The following is a 22,282-nucleotide window of genomic DNA, read 5'->3' on the forward strand; positions in this document are numbered from 1 at the left end:
TCCTTGATGTCAAAGTGAAGAACATGCCCTTTACCCAAGTGGAGATCAATCTTGCCCTCTTTCACATTAACAATTGCTCCTGTTGTAGCTAAGAAAGGCCTTCCAAGGATTAAATGATCTGCAGCTTCCTCACCCATCTCAAGCACCACAAAGTCTGTAGGGATCTCATATTTTCCAACCATAACGAGGAGGTCCTCCAAGATACCCACAGGGTACTTCACTGAACGATCAGCCAATACCAGAGACAGTCTACACTTCTTGTACTGAGTGAAACCAAGCTTCTTAGCAACAGATAAAGGCATCAAGCTGACACTAGCTCCCAAATCGCAGAGACATCTATCAAATACCATAGGTCCAAGAGCACAAGGTAATGTGAAGCATCCTGGATCTTCTAGCTTCTTTGGAACAACAAGCCTCTGGATGATGGCACTGCACTCATGAGTGAGAATCATCATGCCCTCCATCTCCTTCTTCTTTGCAGCTACAACATCTTTCAGGAACTTACTATATTGAGGAATCAGCATGAAAGCATCAATGATGGGCATTGTGACTTGAACTTCACTCATTTGCTTCTCAAATAGAGCTTTGTACTTCTCTAGCAGCTGCCTCTTGAATCTACCAGGGAATGTTAGTTTGGATTCATAGGGAGGAGGAACAAAAGAATTCTCACTTGCTGGAGCAACAACTTCACCATCTTTCACTGTTTTCTTCTCTTCCCCAACCTTTCCTTTACCTTTTGCTTCCACAATCTTCTCCAAGATTTCATCATTGATTTTCTCAACAACAATCACCACTTCATCATCTATGTTGATGGCAACCCCTCACCTTGTTTCTCAGCATCCTTGGTGAGAGCTTTCTGAGGTAATTCCTTACCACTCCTGAGGGTGATAGCTTTCATGGTCTCCTTGGGGTTTTTCTCAGATTTTCCAGGTAAAGAACCTTGTTGGCGATTTTGTTGAGTGTTCATGGCAGCAAACTGGTTCTCCAAGGTTTTGAACTTGTTGTTGAGCTCATTGTAAACTAGTATGATCTAACTGACTAGATACACACGAAAGATGGTCTAGTAAGTTAGAGAACAATAATCTTTCGATCGACGTGACAATCGTTGTGTAGATCGATATTTTGAAAGGTGTATCGATCGATATTTTATCTGATTGATATACGAAAGTTTAAATCCGAGATCAAGATATAGATAATCCAATTGATTTTACCCAAGTTTGAGTTCGAGAACAATTAATATCTATAAACCCATAATCCAAATAAGTTGCTTACTTATCATACCTGAAATAATACCTGAATCTACCTATTTACCCATCTGTTAACAACCTCAAATCAAACCAATCGAACAACTACCTTGTTCACTACGTCATTTACTGCTAAAAACCTATTTGTGTAGCTTTATTTCGAAGACTATAAATCTATTGTGTAATCCTAGAGTCTCTGTGGATTCGATCCCTAAATACTATATCCGAACCTCTGATTTGAGAGAGTAGTTCACTCCTTTGGGTAATTTGAGTGATATCACATGTTTGAAATTTGCCGTGACATATTTTAAATTTGTACCTATTGAACATATGTGACTAAGTATAAAAACAACCTTCATATAAAATTTTATATTGCAACCGATATACTTAAATTAAAGAAACATAAAATTACGGTTTGGATTACGACATGAGTAACAAACCAAATTTTTTTAATCTGAACCAAACAAATATGGTTTGGATTAATTTGAGAGAGATCAATTGAGCTTATCAAAATTTCATCATACTGAACCTACATAGATTGTTTTTTTTTCTCCCACGTTTTGAAACTTATAGGTTAAGACTAATAAATTTGGTTAACTTCCATGGATTGATTATGAAATCAAAAATCAAGATCTATAATTATTTTGACCAATTATAAGAGTGTTTGAGTTGTGGTTTATTTCTTATAAACACCATCTCATATCTAGTACTTTTAGATTACAACATAACACGTGAAGCATAATAGAACATTGAATTCTTCTTCCAAAACATGTCGCATATTTTATACCGAAATCTCCATCATATACCCAAACACAGCATCAACGTCTTATTCCCGGTCATATATTCCTAAGACCATATAGCATGCAATAAAATACAGATTTCAACAGTATCATTCTATATAATTTTAGATAAATATTGTGTATTCGAAATTCAAAATCTATTCTTCAAAATAAAATTTTAGAACCCTATTTGAAATTTACCTTGGCATATTTTAAATTTGGATCTATTGAACATGTTGTGACTAAATATAAAAGCACTCTTCATATAAAATTTATATGACAACATATATACTTAAATTAAGCAAACCTACAATTACGGTTTGGATTAAGACATGAGTAACAAACAAAAATTTTAAATCTGACCCAAAAAGTACGGTTTGGATTAATTTGAGAGAGATCAATTTTGAGCGTATTAAAATTTCATCATACTGAACCAAGATAGATTGGTTATTTTCGCTCCCAAGATTTAATACCTATAGATTAAGACTTATCAATCTGTCAACTTCCATGGATTGATTATGAACTCGAAAATCTAGATCTATAAAATCTTTTGACCAATTATAGGGGTGTTTAAATTTAGGTTTATTTTTATGAGCACCATCCCATATGTAGTAGTTTTAGATTACAACATAACACGTGAAGCATATTATAACATCGACTTCTTCTTCCTTAACATGTCACATATTTTATACACAAATCTCCATCATATTCCCTTACACAACATCAACGTCTTATTCCCCGATTGTGTATTCCTAAAAAAATATATCATACAAAAAAATACAGATTTTAACAATATCATTTTATATTATTTTAGAAAGATTTTTATGTATTCAAAATTCAAAACCTATTCTTTAAAACAAAATTTAGAGTTCTATTTGAAATTTACCCTGACATATTTTAAATTTTGAATCTATTGAGCTTATTGTGACTAAATATAAAAATACGCTTCATATACAATTTTTTATGGCAACCAGTACACTTAAAGTAAACCAACTACAACTACGGTTTGGATTAAGACATTAGTAACAAACCATATTTTTAATCTGAAACAAATAAATATGGTTTGGATTAATTTGAGAGAGATCAATTGAGCTTATTAAAATTTCATCATACTGAACCTAGATATATTAGTTATTTTTGCTCCCACATTTTGAAACCTATAGGTTATGACCTATCAATATGGTCAACTTTCATGGATTGATTATGAACTTGAAAATCAAGATCTGTAAATGGTTTTGACTAATTATATGGGTTTTTTTTAATTGTGGCTTATTTTTTATGAACATTATCTCATATGTTGTAGTTTTAGATTACAACGTATCACATGAAGCATATTATAACATAAACTTTTTCTTCCTAAACATGTCGCATATTTTATACCCAAATCTCCATCTACCCAAACACAACATCAACGTCTTATTCCATGATCGCATATTCCTTGAAAATACAGAATACAATAAAATACAGATTTCAACAATATCATTCTATATAATTTTTAGATAGATTTTTTATGTGTTTGAAATTCAAAATCTATTCTTTAAAATACAATTTTAGAGTCCTATTTGGATATTACCGTGACAAATTTTAAATTTGGACCAAATGAACATGTTGTGACTAAATATAAAATTATCCCTCATATGCATTTTATATGGCAACCGATACACTTAATCTAAACCAACCTACAATCACGGTTTGGATTAAGACATGCGTAACAAACCAATTTTTTTTAATCTGAACCAAAAAATACGGTTTGGATTAATTTGAGAGAGATCAACTGAGCTTATTGGTTAATTTTGCTCCCACGTTTTGAAACCAAATTTTACCAATCTGGTTAATATCCATCGATTGATTATGAAGTCGAAAATCAAGATCTATAAGATTTTTTTGACAAATTATACGATTTTTTAATTTGTATTTTTTTATGAACACCATATCATATGTAGTAGTTTTAGATTACAACATAACACCTGAGGCATATTATAACATCGACTTCTTCTTCCTAAACAAGTCGCATATTTTATACCCACATCTCCATCATATATATACCCAAACAAAACATCAACGTCTGATTCCCAGATCGTATATTCCTAAAAAAATATAGCATGCTATAAAATTCGTATGAAAATATAGCATGCTATAAATTACATATTTCTACAATATCATTATACATAGTTTTAGATATATTTTAATGTATTTGAAATTCAAAATATATATTTTTATAATATAGAGCATATCTTTGAAACAAATATATCCATAAATCTGTGTATTTTATTTTTAATTTTAAACTAGCAGCTTCCATTGATACCAAATATTTGATATTAGTAACAATATCAAAGATAATATAGTACAATATTTTAAATTTATGTTATAATCACGGTTTGGAATGAATATTTAATACTCAATTTTTTTATAATATCTTATATATGTTCGAAATAATTAAACAATCTTATCTATCTTATATTTTTGGGAGTTCAATTCTATGCTATTTCTACGTAGACACACTAAATTTCTGTTGAGAATTTGATATGAGATAGCTACAAACCTTTTTGCATCCATGATTGATAGTGATTTATAAACTATAAAAAAATAATGAATATAAATAATTTATGGAATTTATATAAATAATTAAATATTATTATGTAGAAAATTATATTCATGCAAAATTATTATAATTCATTATTTTTATTGTCTATATATGATTTATAAATCATCTGTAGAGATCTTACAAAAATTATAAAATTATTTATCATGGTTCAAAATATCATAAAATAAAATTATATATAAGAGTTTATAAATCATGTATAAAATAAAAATAGAAATTATATATTAAACGATAAGTTACTTAACTGATTTTTTCTTACGTATTGATTATTAGTGAACCCTTAAAAGATTATTATAATTTTTTTGGTCAATGATATAAATTTTATTTTATTTGAATAAAATCTAAAAATAAAAAGTAAAACTAGAATAATTAATATCAGTTATCAAATAATCTAACAGATATTAAAAATAATGATTTATAGTAACTAATTGTTGAAAATATAGAAAAAGTAATAATATGTATTCGATTTTTTGTAGTTATAAACTACGTAATATAATGGATGATTTTTATTTATATATAAATCAGTATAGTAATTTTATATTTCACATAAATAATTATATTTGTATATAAGTATATGATAAATATTAATGTATTACAAAGTTCATATATGCTTTCATTTATAAAGTTTTTTTTAAAATGAAAATTATTTATCATAGCTTCAAAATTTATTTTATTAGAATTTTAAAATTATTTATAAGAGTATATAAATCATTTATAAGAGAAAAATAGAAAACTTGGAGAACAAAGAGAAATTTGTAATAGGAAAATGTAGTGTGATATTACATATCCATATAAATGTGTGATTATTGCAATGAAGACTGAAAATGTCAGTTTGAAGAATGGACCGATTCTATTGAACGTAACGTGTGAGAACTTAGCAATTATAAAGTGATAATTGAAATGGGTTCTAAGATGGGTTTTGGTTGATTGATTGCAAGGTTATAAAAATTGGTCTACGCGCCTGGACGGCAAGTCTCCTCTAACCGGAATTTTTTTCTTAAAATTCAATTTATAAAACTCAAATAAGATTAAACCATTTTAAATTGGTTTAAAACGTTCTAAAATGGTTCAAATCGATTTAAATTTATAAATTTGTTAAATTAAATAATAATATTAAAAAATCATAAATTTGTCTAATTTCTTTTGTTTTATTTATCTAATTTTGATAATTCATAAAATAATTAGAAAATTAAACCGAAAAACTAAAATATATTTTCTAAATGTAAAATGTATATAAAATAATTCAAAAATTCATTAACACCTAGTCCTTGCCTAGGCCCGAATAATCCTCATAGGCGCTAGTACTCGACAAAGCGTCTAGTTACCACCTAGCGATTTTTGGAAAATTGATTGATTGTATGGTTTGTGTTAATATTTAGAGAGAGGTAGAAATATTTGGCAAAAAATATGTTAAAAATTAGAAAGACTTTAGAAATGCATGTTAAAATGTGATAAAAATAAAGAAATGATAATGAGACAAATAAGAACAGGTCGAAAAAATGCATAATATGTGTTGGAGAAGTAAATGTGATAGTTAACATATATAATTCCACTAACATTGGTTATCACTCAATGCTCATCAGTTATTTTGCATCAAATTTATAAAAACATACTAAACAAGTATTAATTTGCATCAAAATTAATTGAAGTGATAGATAAAATAATATGATGATATAGAGTGTTTTAAAATAGATTTTTTGGTTCATTAATAATGAGTTTGTACTGTTAATCATTTGATAAAATCATGTAAAATGCATATTTTAGCGACTTAGATTAATATTACTAAATTATCACTAAATCTTGTGCTTTTATTCTAAAAATGCAATCCTATGATTTTAGATATTCAAAGTATTTGGAGTTAATAATTATCTTTTTAACTAAGTGTTTTGCCCGCACATGCGGGTATAATCATCTTACAAATACTTATTATTTTATGTTTTATTAATCCAAAAATCAGCATAATAAAACTCTAATTGATTTACATGTTGAAGGAAAAAATTATGGTGAATTCTTTGTTCATCAAAATTTATACCAGTTATGTTGAAATTTTAGTCAAATTATTGAAAGGTAGATCCCACTTTTTTTTTCTAAATTCCCCATGGAAGAATGAATTTATAAGAAAAAATTTTCCTATGCAATTTTGATAAGGAACTTTTTTTTTTTGACAACAAAGACATTTACAGACTCAACTTGACTCTGTAAACCAAATCGGTAACTCCGCATCCATGTGAACGACGAAAGACAGTTGTATCCTAGCACTGCGTGCTAAGCTATCCGCCCTTAGATTCTCCGTCCGAGGTACATGAACGATCTCTGAGTTGAAGAAACTTCTTTGTAAGACCTTGATATCTTTCAGATAACTTTCAAATGCTGGTCATTCTTCTGGTTCTGAAATCATCTTCACCAATTGAGAAAAATCTGTTGCAAACGTAACCTAAAACTGTCTTAAATTCTTGATTCTTTCCATTGCCCAGATCAGAGCCTCCACTTCGGAATGGAGGAGTGAAAGACATGCCCTTACATTTCTTGCCCCTAATAAGCCATTGAAACCCGGTAGGGTACTATACCAGCCTTGTCCTGAAAATAGATCATTATCTTTCCATGAACCATCTATAAAACACCAGTGTCCTGTAGTTATCAATGTGGGTCTGGTCTGTACATGTAATTCTCTCTTTTGGTCATTGATTACTTGTGCCTCAGCCCAAAGTGTAGATTCTAATTCTGCTAATTTGAGTGTTTCCCTTGGATCAATATCCAGGTTACTAAACACTTTATTATTTCTATCTTTCCAGATATACAATAATATCTAAGCAAATTGATGGTCATCCATCTTTGGATTAACTCGCCAAAAAAGATGATCCATATTACCAAAAAAAGATCATGTAGGAAACAAATTGGGATTCGATGGGATTTTAGATAAAGCTCATACTTGACGTGCGGGGGCATTCAAAAAACACATGGTTTATTGATTCCTCCGGATCTCCGCATCGAACACACCATATATCACTTTGTATTCCTCTCGCCTTTAGATTTTTCAATACCGCTATACAACCTGAAAGGAGTTGCCATGAAAAATGTTTTATCTTGGGCGTACACCGTACTTCCCAGCAGAAGGCTCTAAGTGCATCCACTGTGGACCAATAAAATTCTGGTGGTTTTTCTCTGTCAGGATAAACCCGTTCCACTTGATACCCTGATTTTACCGAATATTTCTCATTGTTAGTGAAATGCCATCAATTCCTATCTTCCATCTGATTTCTATTTAATGGAATACTCTCAATAATTTTGGCATCATGAGGATCCACCACAGTCCTAGTTGCCTGAAAGTTCCAAGTTCGGGATTCCGAATTAATGAGGGAATCCACTGTGAGATCCGTGTAGCTATTTTGAAGGTTTTTGTTTGTTGGTCTCGGGCGAGTGGTTGGGATCCAAGGGTCATTCCATACCGAAATAGATGAACATGTCCCCACCCTTTTAATTAGTCTTTTACAAACCAGAGATCTAGCAGATATAATACTCCTCTAGCCATATGACGGAGAGTAAGAACAGATCGGTTCTAGGGGTGAAGCATTCCTGTAATACCGTCCTTTAAAAACTCTAGAGAAAAGAGTATTTGGCTTGTCACTTAGCCTCCACATTTGCTTACCAAGCATCGCCGTGTTAAAATCCATAAGATCCTTAAACCCTAGTCCACCATTGTCTTTAGGCACACATAACTTATCCCATGATTTCCAATGCATGTCTTTTGTGGTCCCTCCTGGACTCCACTAAAACTGACCTACTGCACTCGATAAGGAATAAATTGAACAAAAATTCATTTTTTTTTTCAATTCTTCAAATGAAATTTTATTTTTTATTTTGTTCATTTTTTTCATTCTTCTAGTGGTCACCAACTGAAGCTATAGTGTTTCACAGATTAAACTTAAACCGGTTTAAAGTAAAAGCAAGAAAATTTGTTTTGAACTCAGACACAAGTTAAGTTATTATTTATGATTTTAAATAGTTAAATCAAACATCAAACTATTTATATATGTCAAAAAAACGTTCATCAAACTATGTACTTATTATTGTGTTAAATTTTTTAAAACACTTGTATATTAGAAATAGTTTAGAAAATATCTTTATATAGATATTTTTGTTTGACTGATATTTAATTATAAATTGTTTTATATCCTAATTTTTTTTAATTTATAATAATAAAATATTGTTTTCTGATAGCAACACAATATATATAAGAATTCTTTTAATTTTTAAATATGACATATAAATTTAATATTATTAAAATAAAATTCGAGACTTATTATATATAAAATTCATTACGGGTTTTGTGAAAATTAATAAATACTCATTTAAAAACTAATAATAAATCAATGACCTATATAAAAGCTTAAAACCTAATAAAATATAACAAATAAGAAAATAAGAATTTTAATATAACATATAGATTTAAATATTATTAAATCAAAATTCGTTATTAATTATATATAAATTCATTACAGGTATTTTTTTTAAGTTAAAAAATTAGTGATTCAACTAAAAATTATTAATAAATCAATGACTAAGTTAAAACCTAATAAAAACATGACAGATAAGAAAAATTGACTAAAATCATGAAAAACATGATAAATAAGCAAAATCAAAATAATTATATATCTCATTACATATTTTATAGTTATATTATTTAAATTAATAAATTATGGACTCAATTAAAAACTATTAATAAATTAATGATTCAGCTTAAACCTAATTAAAATATGACAAATAAACAAAATTACCTAAAATCGTGGAAATCATTACAAATAAGCTATAAATCACTTCATAAATAATAGTATAGATATCTCTAAATATTATTCAAATTTTAGAGCATTGTATATATAATATATATATATTTTATACAATATTTATATCTGCGAATTTGTGGGCAACCACCTATAATTATTTAAAAGGGAAAATTGGTGAAATAACCAAAGGAAAAAAAAAATTAAATGTCTATAGAGAGATAGATAACGAGAGAAGGGAGAGATAAAAGGGTTTTGGTTAGTTATCCCTATTTACAAAGTGATCCCTTATTACTTTGTTTTGGTTGGCCAAAAAGAAAACAAAGTGGAGAGTCACACCAGCGTCTTCGTCTTCCATCAAACTCCTCTCTCTAATCGAATTGCGCCAAAGTAGGTATTATCGACTTTGCGTATTTGATTTCGTCTCAGAAATTTCTGCTTCTCCCTTGAGAATCTATTTGTTGTCTGTGTTAGGGTTTTGCAATCTCAATTGAAATAGTTTTTGATCGGAAAAAAAGAATGGTATCTGGGTTAATAAACGAGAACCCAACTGTGTACGAGAGAAAAGAGCGTCGTGTTCGTACCGATTCCACCAACTCCGATGAGTTCTCCGTAGAACCTATCGATCAGCTCGAGATTTTTGATATCCTTTTCTTCGATTTCGCTTTCATCAATAGTTTTTTTGTATGATTTGCATTTTTGGTTGGTCTTTAACGATTGAGAGTACATCATATAAGAGATATAAGAGATCCAGAGCATCCTTATTCTCTTGAACAACTCAAAGTTCTAACTGAAGACTCTGTTGAAGTTGATGATCTCAAGAGTTATGTCAGGTAATAAAAAAAAGACGACCTTTCTGTTCTTTCTTTTGGTGTTTTAATTAAAGCCCTGAGCTCTGCCATTTTTTATTTTTATTTTTTGCAGGGTTACATTCACTCCAACGGTGGAACATTGTAGCATGGCAACCATTATTGGTCTTTCTATCCGGGTTAAACTTATGCGCAGCCTTCCTCCTCGTTACAAGGTACTTGCTTTTCCATGTTTTTGAATATGATCTTCTGAGCCCATTTTCTTACTGAGAGTCAATTTGAACATAATGAAAGCAAGCACATTTGTCCATAAATCATGTTCATTTAGTATGCAGTAAATAAAAGTTCAGCAACACCACATTCTCCTTGTCATTTGTGAGGCAAATAACCCTTTTTTAAATTGCTAATCTATTGTTTTGATGCTTGGTAATAGCTTGAGCCTCTACTAATATGTTTTTACAAGTGCCTTTAAACCGCATATACAATGTTCTATGTGCCTCAATCCTTTGGAACTGTTCTTTTCTTTTTCAGATTGATATAAGGGTAGCACCCGGTTCTCATGCAACAGAGGCTGCACGTATGTCATTTTTCTATGTCCTTGCTATTCTTATTTTGTTGTTTCATCCACCTTGAAGTAGTAGACTCGTGTTTTGTATGAACCAAGTGGGCTTGTTTATAGATGTTTCTTGTTTCTTGTTCTTGAAATGCAGTCAATAAGCAACTAAACGACAAGGAGCGTGTGGCGGCTGCACTAGAGAATCCAAACCTCGTGGAGATGGTTGATGAATGTCTATCTCCATCATTTGAATGATGCTTGATGCTCTCAACGTACACTATATCATAATATGTCTCTGCTCTTGTCCGCGAAGATTTTGATTCACTAGGACTTTGTGTTCAGTTTCGATCCTGTTAAAGACTGAGGATTTATTCACAGAACAATATATTGATTTTGTCTCGTTGTTTCCATCTTAAATCACATTCCTTTCACTACTGAACTTGTCACACACTTGTTCTCTTACACATGTGCTCCTTTTGTTGCCATTAAACTAACAGTTTGTAGTGTGGTAGCGATAAATCTTTATATCACGGTGATTTTGTCTCCCAACACCGAAGATAGAATTTACCAATGCATAATTTTTTGAATACTCCCAATCACAAACTAAAAGAAAAGTTGCAAGGATTTTGTTATATTGAGCTGTGAATTATCTATTAATGATTGCTTTCATGTAGACTGTTTTCTTTTTACCAAAATCTATCAATTAATACAAAGGACAAAAATATAAGTTATTAGAACTTCGGCTGATCAGTTAATCTAGATCGAAACCCGAACCTAAGTGCAACATGTCCGGATCCACTACAAAACCTTTTGAATTGAAAGTACACATTATTATCCTTTATATACTAAATGATTTCAATCTAGCTGATGTTTTGTGAAAAAAAAAAAAAAAAAACTAGCTGATGTTTTAACTGGATTTGGGATTCAATCTAAACTTTCGATTTAGAACATCTACTAGTTTTAATTACTTTAGCCAAATTTTGGAGTTTTAGAGCTTTCCAAATCATTAATATTGGATTTATGTTTCGTATTCGAAATAACCATAATTTTGACATGTGGATATATAAACTCAAAGTACTTAACATCGACGAACTGTCAAACTCATAAAAAATGATCTAAAATCATTTTGTTAAACGAGTTCTAAATATTTGTTGATGTCTATTATTTGAAAAAACTTATTTTTTCATGAATTGGAATATTATTTTTTCATTGCCTCCGGCCACCATTGATCTAACCATGGCTTTGATGAGGACACTCAATGTCAAATCGACTTTATTTTCTTTATTCCTGGTCTTTAGGCTTTATTTACATTTTCGGATGAGTTATCATATCATATTCATAAGATTGGTTTGAACAGTAAGGTGGTATTATTAGCGATGCCATATGTTTTAAATACATGCACATAGATATATTTGTCTTCTCGGTTTAAAGCGACACGGACCCTCTTCCTTATTTTCTCACATTATTATTTAATAGCAGAATACAATATGAGCTTCAAAAGTTTACTGACAAATGAAAACTTGAAAGACTCTTTGAATATTCAAAGTTCAAAGTTGAAGGATATCCTGGCTAATCGAAGTCAGGATAATTAGCTGTCTTATAGAAAATGGCGTTAAGGAAAATCAATTAGATCTCATCAATGGTGCAACTTATATACTCCCTCCGGTTTTTTATTAGATAACGTTTTAAAATCATGCATATAGATTAAAAAAAATTATTATCTTCTATTTTCTATACAAAAAATATCATTAAATATTCATTTGACTTTAAATTAATCAATAACAAAATAGATTTCATAATATAAATGGTTAAATAACATAGAAAGTTGATAAATTTTACATTAAAAATTGAAGATGTTATTTAATTTTTTTTTTTTAATTATAAAACGTTATTTTTGCTATAATTATTCTCATTATTGTTATTTAAGTTATTTTATGTTTGAAAAAAAGTTATTTTATGTTTGAGCTTTGATTTCATACTATACTTGCTCATATCACTACAAGAAAACAGCGATATTCTGACGGACATTCCGACGGAAAATGAAATCCTCGGAATATACCGAGGAATTTCCTCGGAAATTCCGAGGAAACACAAAATTGGGTTTCCTCGGAAAAAACCGATGAATTCCGAGGAAATATTATAGCCGTTGGAGAGCCGTTGGGGGATTTTACAAAATTCCGAGGAAATTCCGACGAACTAGTTTTTTCCGTCGGAATTCCGTCGGAATTTCCTCGGTATGTCGGCAGGATTTAAACTATAAATACAAGCACTCCTCTTCCTCTTCATTCACTTCATATCTTCATCCTCCCTCTTACTCTATTTACACACGAATTTGATTCATAAAAAATATGTCTTCTTCAAATTATTTTCGTTCTTGGATCGATCGACCTCATTTGGATCCGAACACGAGATTGCTTACGGAAGAATACCAACGAGGTATAACCGAATTCATGGGGTTAGTTCACCGACAACCGGAAGCAAAAACAGGTATGTTAAGATGTCCTTGCTCTAATTGTAAAAATAGAAAGGTTATTAAAGAGTGGGATGTTTGGACTCATCTATATTTGAGTGGGTTTACACGAAGTTACAAAATTTGGTATCATCATGGGGAAACTGATTATGAACATGGTAGTACTAGTGAACCTCAGCCAGCGGTTAGATTAGAAGAACCAATTAGAACGGATGTAGATTATGGTGTAGGTACTGAGCAGATGGTAAATGATCATTTTAGAGGGGAAGATTTACCCAATGCAGAAGCTAGGAGATTTTATGATATGTTGGATGCTGGAAAGCAACCATTGTACGAAGGTTGCAGAGATGGTCATTCAGCTTTATCATCTGCTACAAGATTGATGGGCATTAAAACAGATTATAATTTGGCTGAAGACTGTGTGGATGCGATTGCTGATTTTGTAAAAGGTATTCTACCCGAGGATAATGTAGCTCCTGGTTCATACTACGAGGTTCAGAAACTCGTAGCTGGTCTTGGTTTATCGTATCAGGTAATAGATGTATGCAGCGACAACTGCATGATTTATTGGAGGGCGGATGAACAGCGGGTTACATGCAAATTTTGTGGAAAGCCTCGTTATAAAGATACGAGTGGAAGAGTTCCAGTGCCATATAAAAGGATGTGGTATTTACCTTTGACGGAAAGGTTGCAGAGGTTGTATCTGTCTGAACGCACAGCGCAACCAATGAGATGGCATGCGGAGCACTCAACAGATGGTGAGATCAGACATCCTTCAGATGCAAAAGCGTGGAAGCATTTCCAATCAAAGTATCCCGACTTTGCGTATGAGAGAAGAAATGTCTACCTTGGATTATGTACTGATGGTTTCAGTCCGTTTGGCAAGAGTGGAAGACAGTATTCTCTATGGCCCGTCATTCTTACACCATACAACCTCCCCCCAAACTTGTGCTTGCGACGAGAGTTTTTGTTTCTCTCGATTCTCGTTCCCGGACCAGAGCATCCTAAGAGATCACTTGATGTGTTTCTTCAGCCACTAATATATGAGTTGCAACAACTATGGGCTCAAGGTGCTGAAACATACGATGTTTCGTGTAAAGAAAACTTTCAAATGCGGGCAGTACTAATGTGGACAATAAGTGATTTTCCAGCATATGGTATGTTGTCTGGATGGACAACGCATGGAAGGCTATCATGTCCATATTGTCAAGATAACACTGATGCTTTCCAACTAAAGCACGGAAGGAAAACGTGTTGGTTTGACTGTCACAGGAGATTCCTACCACCTGATCATCCATATCGTAGGAGTAGGAATTTGTTTACGAAGAACAAGAGGGTGTTTGACAGTCCACCTCCGGAAATTTGTGGGAAAGATTTGAAGATACAACTAAGAGATTTTGGTGCAGAAAGGACGCCAGAAGTCGGTGGACATGAGCGTTTTCCGGTAGATGCTGTTGGAGAACTACATAACTGGCACAAAAAAGTATTTTCTGGGATCTGCCATACTGGGAGGATCATCTGCTAAGGCATAATTTAGATGTCATGCATATTGAGAAGAACTTTTTTGACAATCTCATGAACACGATCCTTAATGTTCAAGGTAAAACAAAGGATAATTTGAAGTCAAGACTGGATTTAGTCGATATATGTGCTCGTTCAGAACTTCATGTTGATGAGAATGGTAGGGCTCCTTTTCCCATATACCGACTTGATGCAGCGGGAAAAGATGCGTTCTTTGATTGGATTTCAAACGATGTGGAATTTCCAGACGGTTACGCATCAAATTTGCGTAACTGTATCGACAGAAAGGAAGGAAAGTTTACTGGCTTGAAAAGCCACGATTGCCATGTAATGATGCAGCGCCTCCTTCCGTTCGCCTTCAAGGAACTATTACCACGAAATGTTCATGAAGCAATTGCAGGGATAAGTGGTTTCTTCCGCGATTTATGCACGAGATCAGTGACTCTTGAAGGTATTGAAAATTTGAAGACTAACATAGCCGTGATTCAGTGCAACCTTGAGAAGATATTTCCTCCCTCATTTTTTGATGTTATGGAGCATCTTGTTATTCACCTGGCAAGAGAATTGGAACTTGGTGGTCCTGTGCAGTATAGATGGATGTATCTGTATGAGCGGTATATGTTCCATTTGAAGAAGATGGTGAAAAATTTAAGTAGGGTGGAAGGTTCTATAGTCGCACAGATGATCAATGAAGAAACTTCAAACTTTGCCGAGTACTACTTTCCAGCAGAAGTTCAGACCAAAAACAGAAGACCTGCTCGGCATGATGATAGAGGCGAACGGGCAACATATCATGTTACGGTTCCAGACATTTTCACAGACGTTGGACGACTTAGCGGAAAACCAAAGGACCGTCGACTTACTGAGCAGGAGCGCAGTCATTTGCAAACATATTTGCTCACCAACTGCGAAGACGTTCTTCAATATGAGAGGTAAATAAATGAGCTTACAAATTTTTATTTTAACAAGTTGAAATTTAAATCTTAATTAATTACATTATTGTCATCATATACAGGATTTTCATGGCAGAAAAGCGGTTCGAGTATAGATACGCCACAGAGGACGAACTAGAAGAAATGAAGCAGAGAGAATTTACTGGATGGATGTTTACTTATGTGAGTGCTTTAAACAAATTAAAATATATTTTATCACATATTTATACTAATTCACATTTATTGATATAATATATATATATGTGCTATTAATAGGTGTCTGCTGGTTTGGCCAGAGGTGAAACATTTGACGATTGGATACGTGAGATGGTCGTTGGACCAAACTTTGTTGTGAAGTCATATCCGAGATTTTGTACTCGAGGATATGCATTCACAACTCAGAAGAGGAGACGTTCGAGTACGACTTATGATGCTGGCGTTTGTTCTGCATCAGGAGATGATGTATACTACGGACACATACATGAGATTTTGGAAATCAAGTATTTGGGCATGGTTGGATTGCGCTGTACTGTTTTCTATTGTGATTGGCACGACAACACCCCAGATCGAGGTGTGAGAACAGATGCATTTGGTGTTACATCAGTAAATTCGAGGCGAAAGCTGCAATATTATGATCCTTTCATTCTTGCTTCCCAGGCCGATCAGGTAATTAAATGTTAATTATTCAGAATGATTCATCATCATGTGTATTAATTTATAATTTTTCTAAATGTTACAGGTTTGTTATATCAAGTACCCCCGGGTAAGGAACAGAGATGATCCATGGGTTACTGTTACAAGACTCAACCCGAGAGGCCGAGTTCAGGGAAGTTCTGAGCTGGAAGACCCACTACAACCAAGCACATCCGGCAACTGTAGTGCAGCAGAAGATTTAGCTGGAGTTGGCTTTGTAGTCGATTTAACCGACTTTGGAGAGGAAGCCGTCGTTCACGTAGAGGATGAACCAGTGATTGGAGAGTTTCACCAAGATCCAGATTCAGATTCATCTGGTGATGATGAGTCGGAAACAGACTACCATTGAACTTTTTTTTTTTTTTTTTAAGAAATACCGAGGAAATTCCGAGGAACACTTGATATAACCTCTTTCCTCGGATAATAGTTATTTGGTTTATCTAGCAAGGAAAAACTGAATACGAATTAAAAGCTACTCAAAACACAACCAAATAAAACGAAGAAACCATGTAAAAGAAATACGACCATAAAACGTTAGAATAGAAAAGAAAATAAAATAGCCGGTGATAGCTCCTACTCCTAGTCTCCTGCTCCAGATGTTCCTGCATCGTTGGGTCTCTTGGACCTCTTTCTTACCCTGTGTGTACCACTCGAACCCGAACCAGAGCTGGATGGAGAGTTGTCCCGATGAACTACATCATCCTTTTGTCTTTATGCTCTGATCTCTCCAATGTTGTTGCTGGCGCGAAGTGGCGTTCGGTGGAAGCTCTTGCAGCTTGTACTGGCTGGAGTCTGATGGGAGTAGCTGATGGGGTTGTGAATCATCTGGAATGGCTTGTGCAGCCTCATCTTGTCCTTCTTCATCAACCACGCCCTTGCCTTTGGTCTGATATTTTGGCGTGAAGAAGGATGGCTTGTCTACTAGTGCGGTAGCAGGGGGTAGGAACTCAACTGCAGCCTCTGAAAGTAGAGCAGTCAGGCCGATTTGAGGCAGGTGGCAGTAGAGTGTTTTCTTCGCTCGGTCCTGGAATACGTAGACGTAAGGACCATCCCGATGGATCCTCGAGTGGGGACCAGCTATGAACTCCTTACTTACTAGAGAAATGACATCCAGGTAGTTCCAAGCAATGTTGTTCGATCTGTCCAGTGCTACCTGCTGGTTCTCGCAGTCTACACCCACATGTCTAAGGATCCGAGTAATCACTGCACCAAATCCACATGCATTGCTCTTGGATTTGGTTACTTTCCCCTTGTATCCTGCTAAGTTTGCGGCCAGCACCGCTCCCATGTTGAAGGCAGTAGCAGGTGGGAATGTAGAGTTTCCAAATGCCGGTAGCAAATGCCTCACACCTTGGTACAGGAGGCACAACTCCCATTGCGTGACTGATGCGGCTGTGGTTGTCCCGTATAGCAATGAGCCAATGAGGCGTGTGGCATATCTCAGTACTGGGCTCCGGATAAGTGACTCCTTTGCCTGAGAACATCTATAAACCCCTGTGCCAATCGTTTCCCAGAAGTTCAACAGCTCTGAAGTCCAATAAAGACCCGATGTCCTCTCCCCTGCACTCAATCCAAATAGTCCGCAGAGGTCTGTGAAAGATACCTCATAGTATACTTTCTGCACTACGAATGCCAGAAAACCTTCCTGATGGCTATCATCGGGACGGGTGACGTATGCGGATGCTATGAACTGGCGTACCAACTCCGGATAAGTGGGTTCGTTGAGGTTGCATAGTTGGCCTAGACCCATGTTCTGGAACAGTCCTTCAATGTCTGCTTTGATTCCCAATATTGTCATCGTCTCAGGACATGCTAGTTGTGTAGCCGGAACGGCTACCTTCTTCATGTTGTTGTAGTGGGTGGTATCAGACTTATCCCACTTCTTTGGCCTTTGCTTCTCCAGCTGAGACGAACCCTCTTCTTGTGTGTTTTTCTTTGCTGATGTTTTCGTGCGCTTCATTCTCTACAAAATAGAATCATTGCTCTCAACATGGTTATAATCAATTAAGAACTCAAAGCAACATGAAAATGAAAAGCGAAATCGAGTTGTGATAAAAAAAAACAAATTGAAAAAAATTCTCAATCCCTAAATCATCTCAAATCCTGTTCCAAACTCGTTGATCACAGACAATTGTGTTCTATTCCATGTTTAAACATCTGTTTCATGCATATTTGATCAAGGAATCAACACGGAAATAAGAAATTCATAAAACCCAAAAAATTGCTCAAGAACACGATTTCAGAATGTGGAGATTCGCGGAGTATACCTGTCTTAGGGTGAAGACGAGTGTAGGAATCAGGTAGAGCTCGAAAAATCAAGTGGAATAGAGCCCAAAATTGTTCAAATCGGATGATTATAGAGAGAGAAAGGGGGGCGAATTATAGGGAAAATCAAAGGGGATGAGAGTTCTAAGGTTTAGATCCAAAAAAGGTCGGGTTTTGCCTTATAATTCTGTTTTCCGAACACGCATCGATCGATGCGTTTTTTTTCTATAACGCATCGATCGATCACATTCTTACGGCCCGGGCCATCTTGGTAATCGATCGATGCGTTTTTGTTCTATAACGCATCGATCGATGCGTTTTTAAAAAAACATACAAGATTTTCCGAGGAAATTCCGAGGAAAAATTCAGATTGTCGATCGATCGATGGGATACTCTCATCGATCGATCACAATCTTACGGCCCGGGCCATCTTAGTAATCGATCGATTTGTTTTTGTTCAAAAACGCATCGATCGATGCGTTTTTAAAAAAACATACAAGATTTTCCGAGGAACAATTCAGATTCTCGATCGATCGATGGAATACTCTCATCGATCGATCACAATCTTACGGCCCGGGCCATCTTAGTAATCGATCGATTTGTTTTTGTTCAAAAACGCATCGATCGATGCGTTTTTAAAAAAACATACAAGATTTTCCAAGGGCATTCCGAGGAACAATTCAGATTCTCGATCGATCGATGGAATACTCTCATCGATCGATCACAATCTTACGGCCCGGTCCATCTTAGTAATCGATCGATTTGTTTTTGTTCAAAAACGCATCGATCGATGCGTTTTTAAAAAAACATACAAGATTTTCCGAGGGCATTCCGAGGAACAATTCAGATTCTCGATCGATCGATGGGATACTCTCATCGATCGATCACAATCTTACGGCCCGGTCCATCTTAGTAATCGATCGATTTGTTTTTGTTCAAAAACGCATCGATCGATGCGTTTTTTTTAAAAAAAATTACGTTTTGAAACCCCAAACACTAGTTCGTCGGAATTTCCTCGGAATATTCCGAGGAAATTCCGAGGAAGAAGAGGGTTTCCTCGGAGTTCCCTCGGAATAATCCGAGGAAATTCCGAGGAAATAGGGTTTTTAAACCGAAAACAACGTTTTGCCGTTTGAATAACACCTATATAACCCTTATTAAGTGTCTTACGTTCATTATGAAGTCAAAAATTTGTTCCTTACCGTATAATTAACACTTTTCCGATTGTATGAACGAAATCTCGCAACATAAGAGAAACACTTATACCTTTTAATGAATGGTAAAGGGAATACTTTCAATTAGTTTTGAAATTTGTTATTTCATGGTTTATGCTCATGTATACAAAGAATCCTCAATGATATGCATTACAATTGTATAAGAAATGAAATACGGCAAAAAAAAATTGATGTTTTGAAACCCCAAACACTAGTTCCTTGGTATTTCCTCGGAATATTCCGAGGAAATTCCGACGGATATTTTACTATCTGTCGGAATTTCCTCGGAATATTTTCATTTTACCGGGCAAATATTTCGCGAAAATTGAAATTAGAATTCCGACGGAATTCCGACGGATAATGTCCGTCGGACCCTAGGTTTTATAACCACGAGTCCCTTCTTCTTCCCCATTTCTCTCTTCTTCCTCTGCGCGACTCCTCTCTTTCTCTCCGGCGATTTCCCCCTGAAATCCGACGATATCCCCCTGAAATCCGACGATATCTCCGGCGATCTCCCTCTTCTCTTACACAAATCATGTAAGGACCCTATCCCACTCTCTTAGGTTCTATTTGTTAGGTTTTTGTGTAGTTTTGATAGATTTTTGTTAGGGTGATTGGTTAGGATTGTGATTTGGTTGTATAATAGGTTTAGAATTGTGATTTGGTTGAATAATTTGTTTTGTTGAATTGATTTAGAATTTTTTTAGAATTATTTTATTTTTTGTATTTATAAAATCGATTTTTGTATATAAAATCGATTTTTGTATTTTACAAAACAATTTTTCTATATAAATTCGATTTTTTGGATTTTACAAAAAAAAATTTCTATATAAATTCGATTTTTTGGATTTTACAAAACATTTTAAATATCTATAAAACTTTTTTTGTGATTAAATACTATTATTTGGGATTTAAAAATATTTTTCATATATATATATTATTAAAAATATTTTTTTGTAATTATTAAAAAAAATTTATTTATTAAAACTATTTTTTGTTTATTAGAACTATTTTTATATATTTATTAAAAAAATTTAATATATGTAAATCTTTTTCTGTGATTAAATTATTTGGGATTTTTTTTTAATAAAAAAATTAATTTATATATTTCTGTATTTATTAAATATATTTTTTTAATTTACAGGTCTCATGATGATCAGACCCGGCCTCGACAGCGTCGTGGTCGTGGTGGTACGGGGAGCCAGTCTCGGGATTCCAGCCATTTTCAGGATTCCCCTTCGCCCCACAGCTCCAACCATACATCTCCCTCTGCTGCACCCGCTCATGCTCCTCTCGCTCCCGCTGCTGCATCCGCTCCTGTTCCTCCGGGAGTGATGAGGGTTGCGGAGTTGGTTCAACAGCCCGGTCGTGACCATCTTCCGTATCTCACTCCGTATCCACATGGACGGGGTCAAACATGGTAATTAAACATTTTTTTTTCTTTTAATTTGGATTCATTATTAACCGTTTGTTCTTTTAATAAGGTTCAACCGATCCGGGAACGGGATCAGCGCATGGATCAACCGTATGATGTACTCGGCCCTCGACAGTGGACATCCGACTTTCACTCACTTCCCAACCGACAAGCAGGTTCTGTGGTTTCGTCAGTTTGCGGTAAGTATTCTAATTTTTTACTTATATTTTTAATCTTTAATATAAATTTTCTACTAATTGTGTTTTTTTTTCAGCAAGAGTTCAACTGGAATTCCGATGAGACGCTCTTTATCTATCACCACTTCGTCCATAAAGTAATGGACAACTATGGGAAGCAGATCCACGAGTGGAAGAAGAAGTGGGAAATCAATAAGGTTCGATTTAATTTATTAAACAATTTTTTAATTTATTAAACTATTTTTTAATTTATTAAACTTTTTCTTTTTTTTTTTAATTAAAAGGTCCCAAAGTCGATGAACGACACGGTCTGGAAGGAGTTGTGTGCGCATTGGGATAAGGAGGAGACGAAAGAAACTTCTTCCACCAACTCCACCAACCGCAGGAGCGACCGTAAAGGGAAGGGCATCTACAAGCATAACTTGGGTGCTCAATCTATTGCCACTCTCGGAGATCGCATGGTAAGTTCAACCGTTTTTTCTTCAATTATTTGAGTTTCAGAATTTAAATTTATTGTGCATTTCTTCTAATTTCTAATGTTTCTTTAATTTTATGTTTTTTTTCAAGGCGGAAGAAAATGATGGCGAGCCGGTTGATGATCTCGCCCTAATGAGGAGGGCGTATACCAACAAGAAGACCGGCCAGATTGATGACGGTCTTGTGAGGGACGTGGTCGACCTGGTCCAAACTCAGGTGGTAGACGAAGTGTCTCAGCTTCAAACCGAGGATGACGCTTCGACGGCTGCGACCAACTTGTCCCGGTTTCGAATCAACGAAATCGTTGAATCCGTAAGTTCTTTTTTTTTTA

General features: G+C 34.2%; 1 protein-coding gene across 2 annotated transcripts; it reads left to right on the forward strand.

Moving 5' to 3' along the window:
* Positions 1–9,635: 9,635 nt before the first annotated feature.
* LOC106368389 (protein AE7-like) lies at positions 9,636–11,202 on the forward strand. Of its 2 annotated transcripts, none has more exons than XM_022697210.2 (6): positions 9,636–9,793; positions 9,878–10,046; positions 10,131–10,236; positions 10,328–10,427; positions 10,744–10,789; positions 10,923–11,202. In XM_022697210.2, the coding sequence occupies exons 2-6, from the start codon at positions 9,923–9,925 to the stop codon at positions 11,021–11,023; spliced, it is 477 nt and encodes a 158-aa protein (XP_022552931.2). In that variant the 5' UTR covers positions 9,636–9,793; positions 9,878–9,922; the 3' UTR covers positions 11,024–11,202. The 2 variants fall into 2 exon arrangements, with proteins under 2 accessions (XP_022552931.2, XP_022552933.2); XM_022697212.2 differs by having other exon boundaries at positions 9,647–9,797.
* The last annotated feature ends 11,080 nt before the right edge of the window (positions 11,203–22,282 follow it).

Source organism: Brassica napus, chromosome C2 (assembly GCF_020379485.1).
Source record: "Brassica napus cultivar Da-Ae chromosome C2, Da-Ae, whole genome shotgun sequence".
NCBI lineage: Eukaryota > Viridiplantae > Streptophyta > Magnoliopsida > Brassicales > Brassicaceae > Brassica > Brassica napus.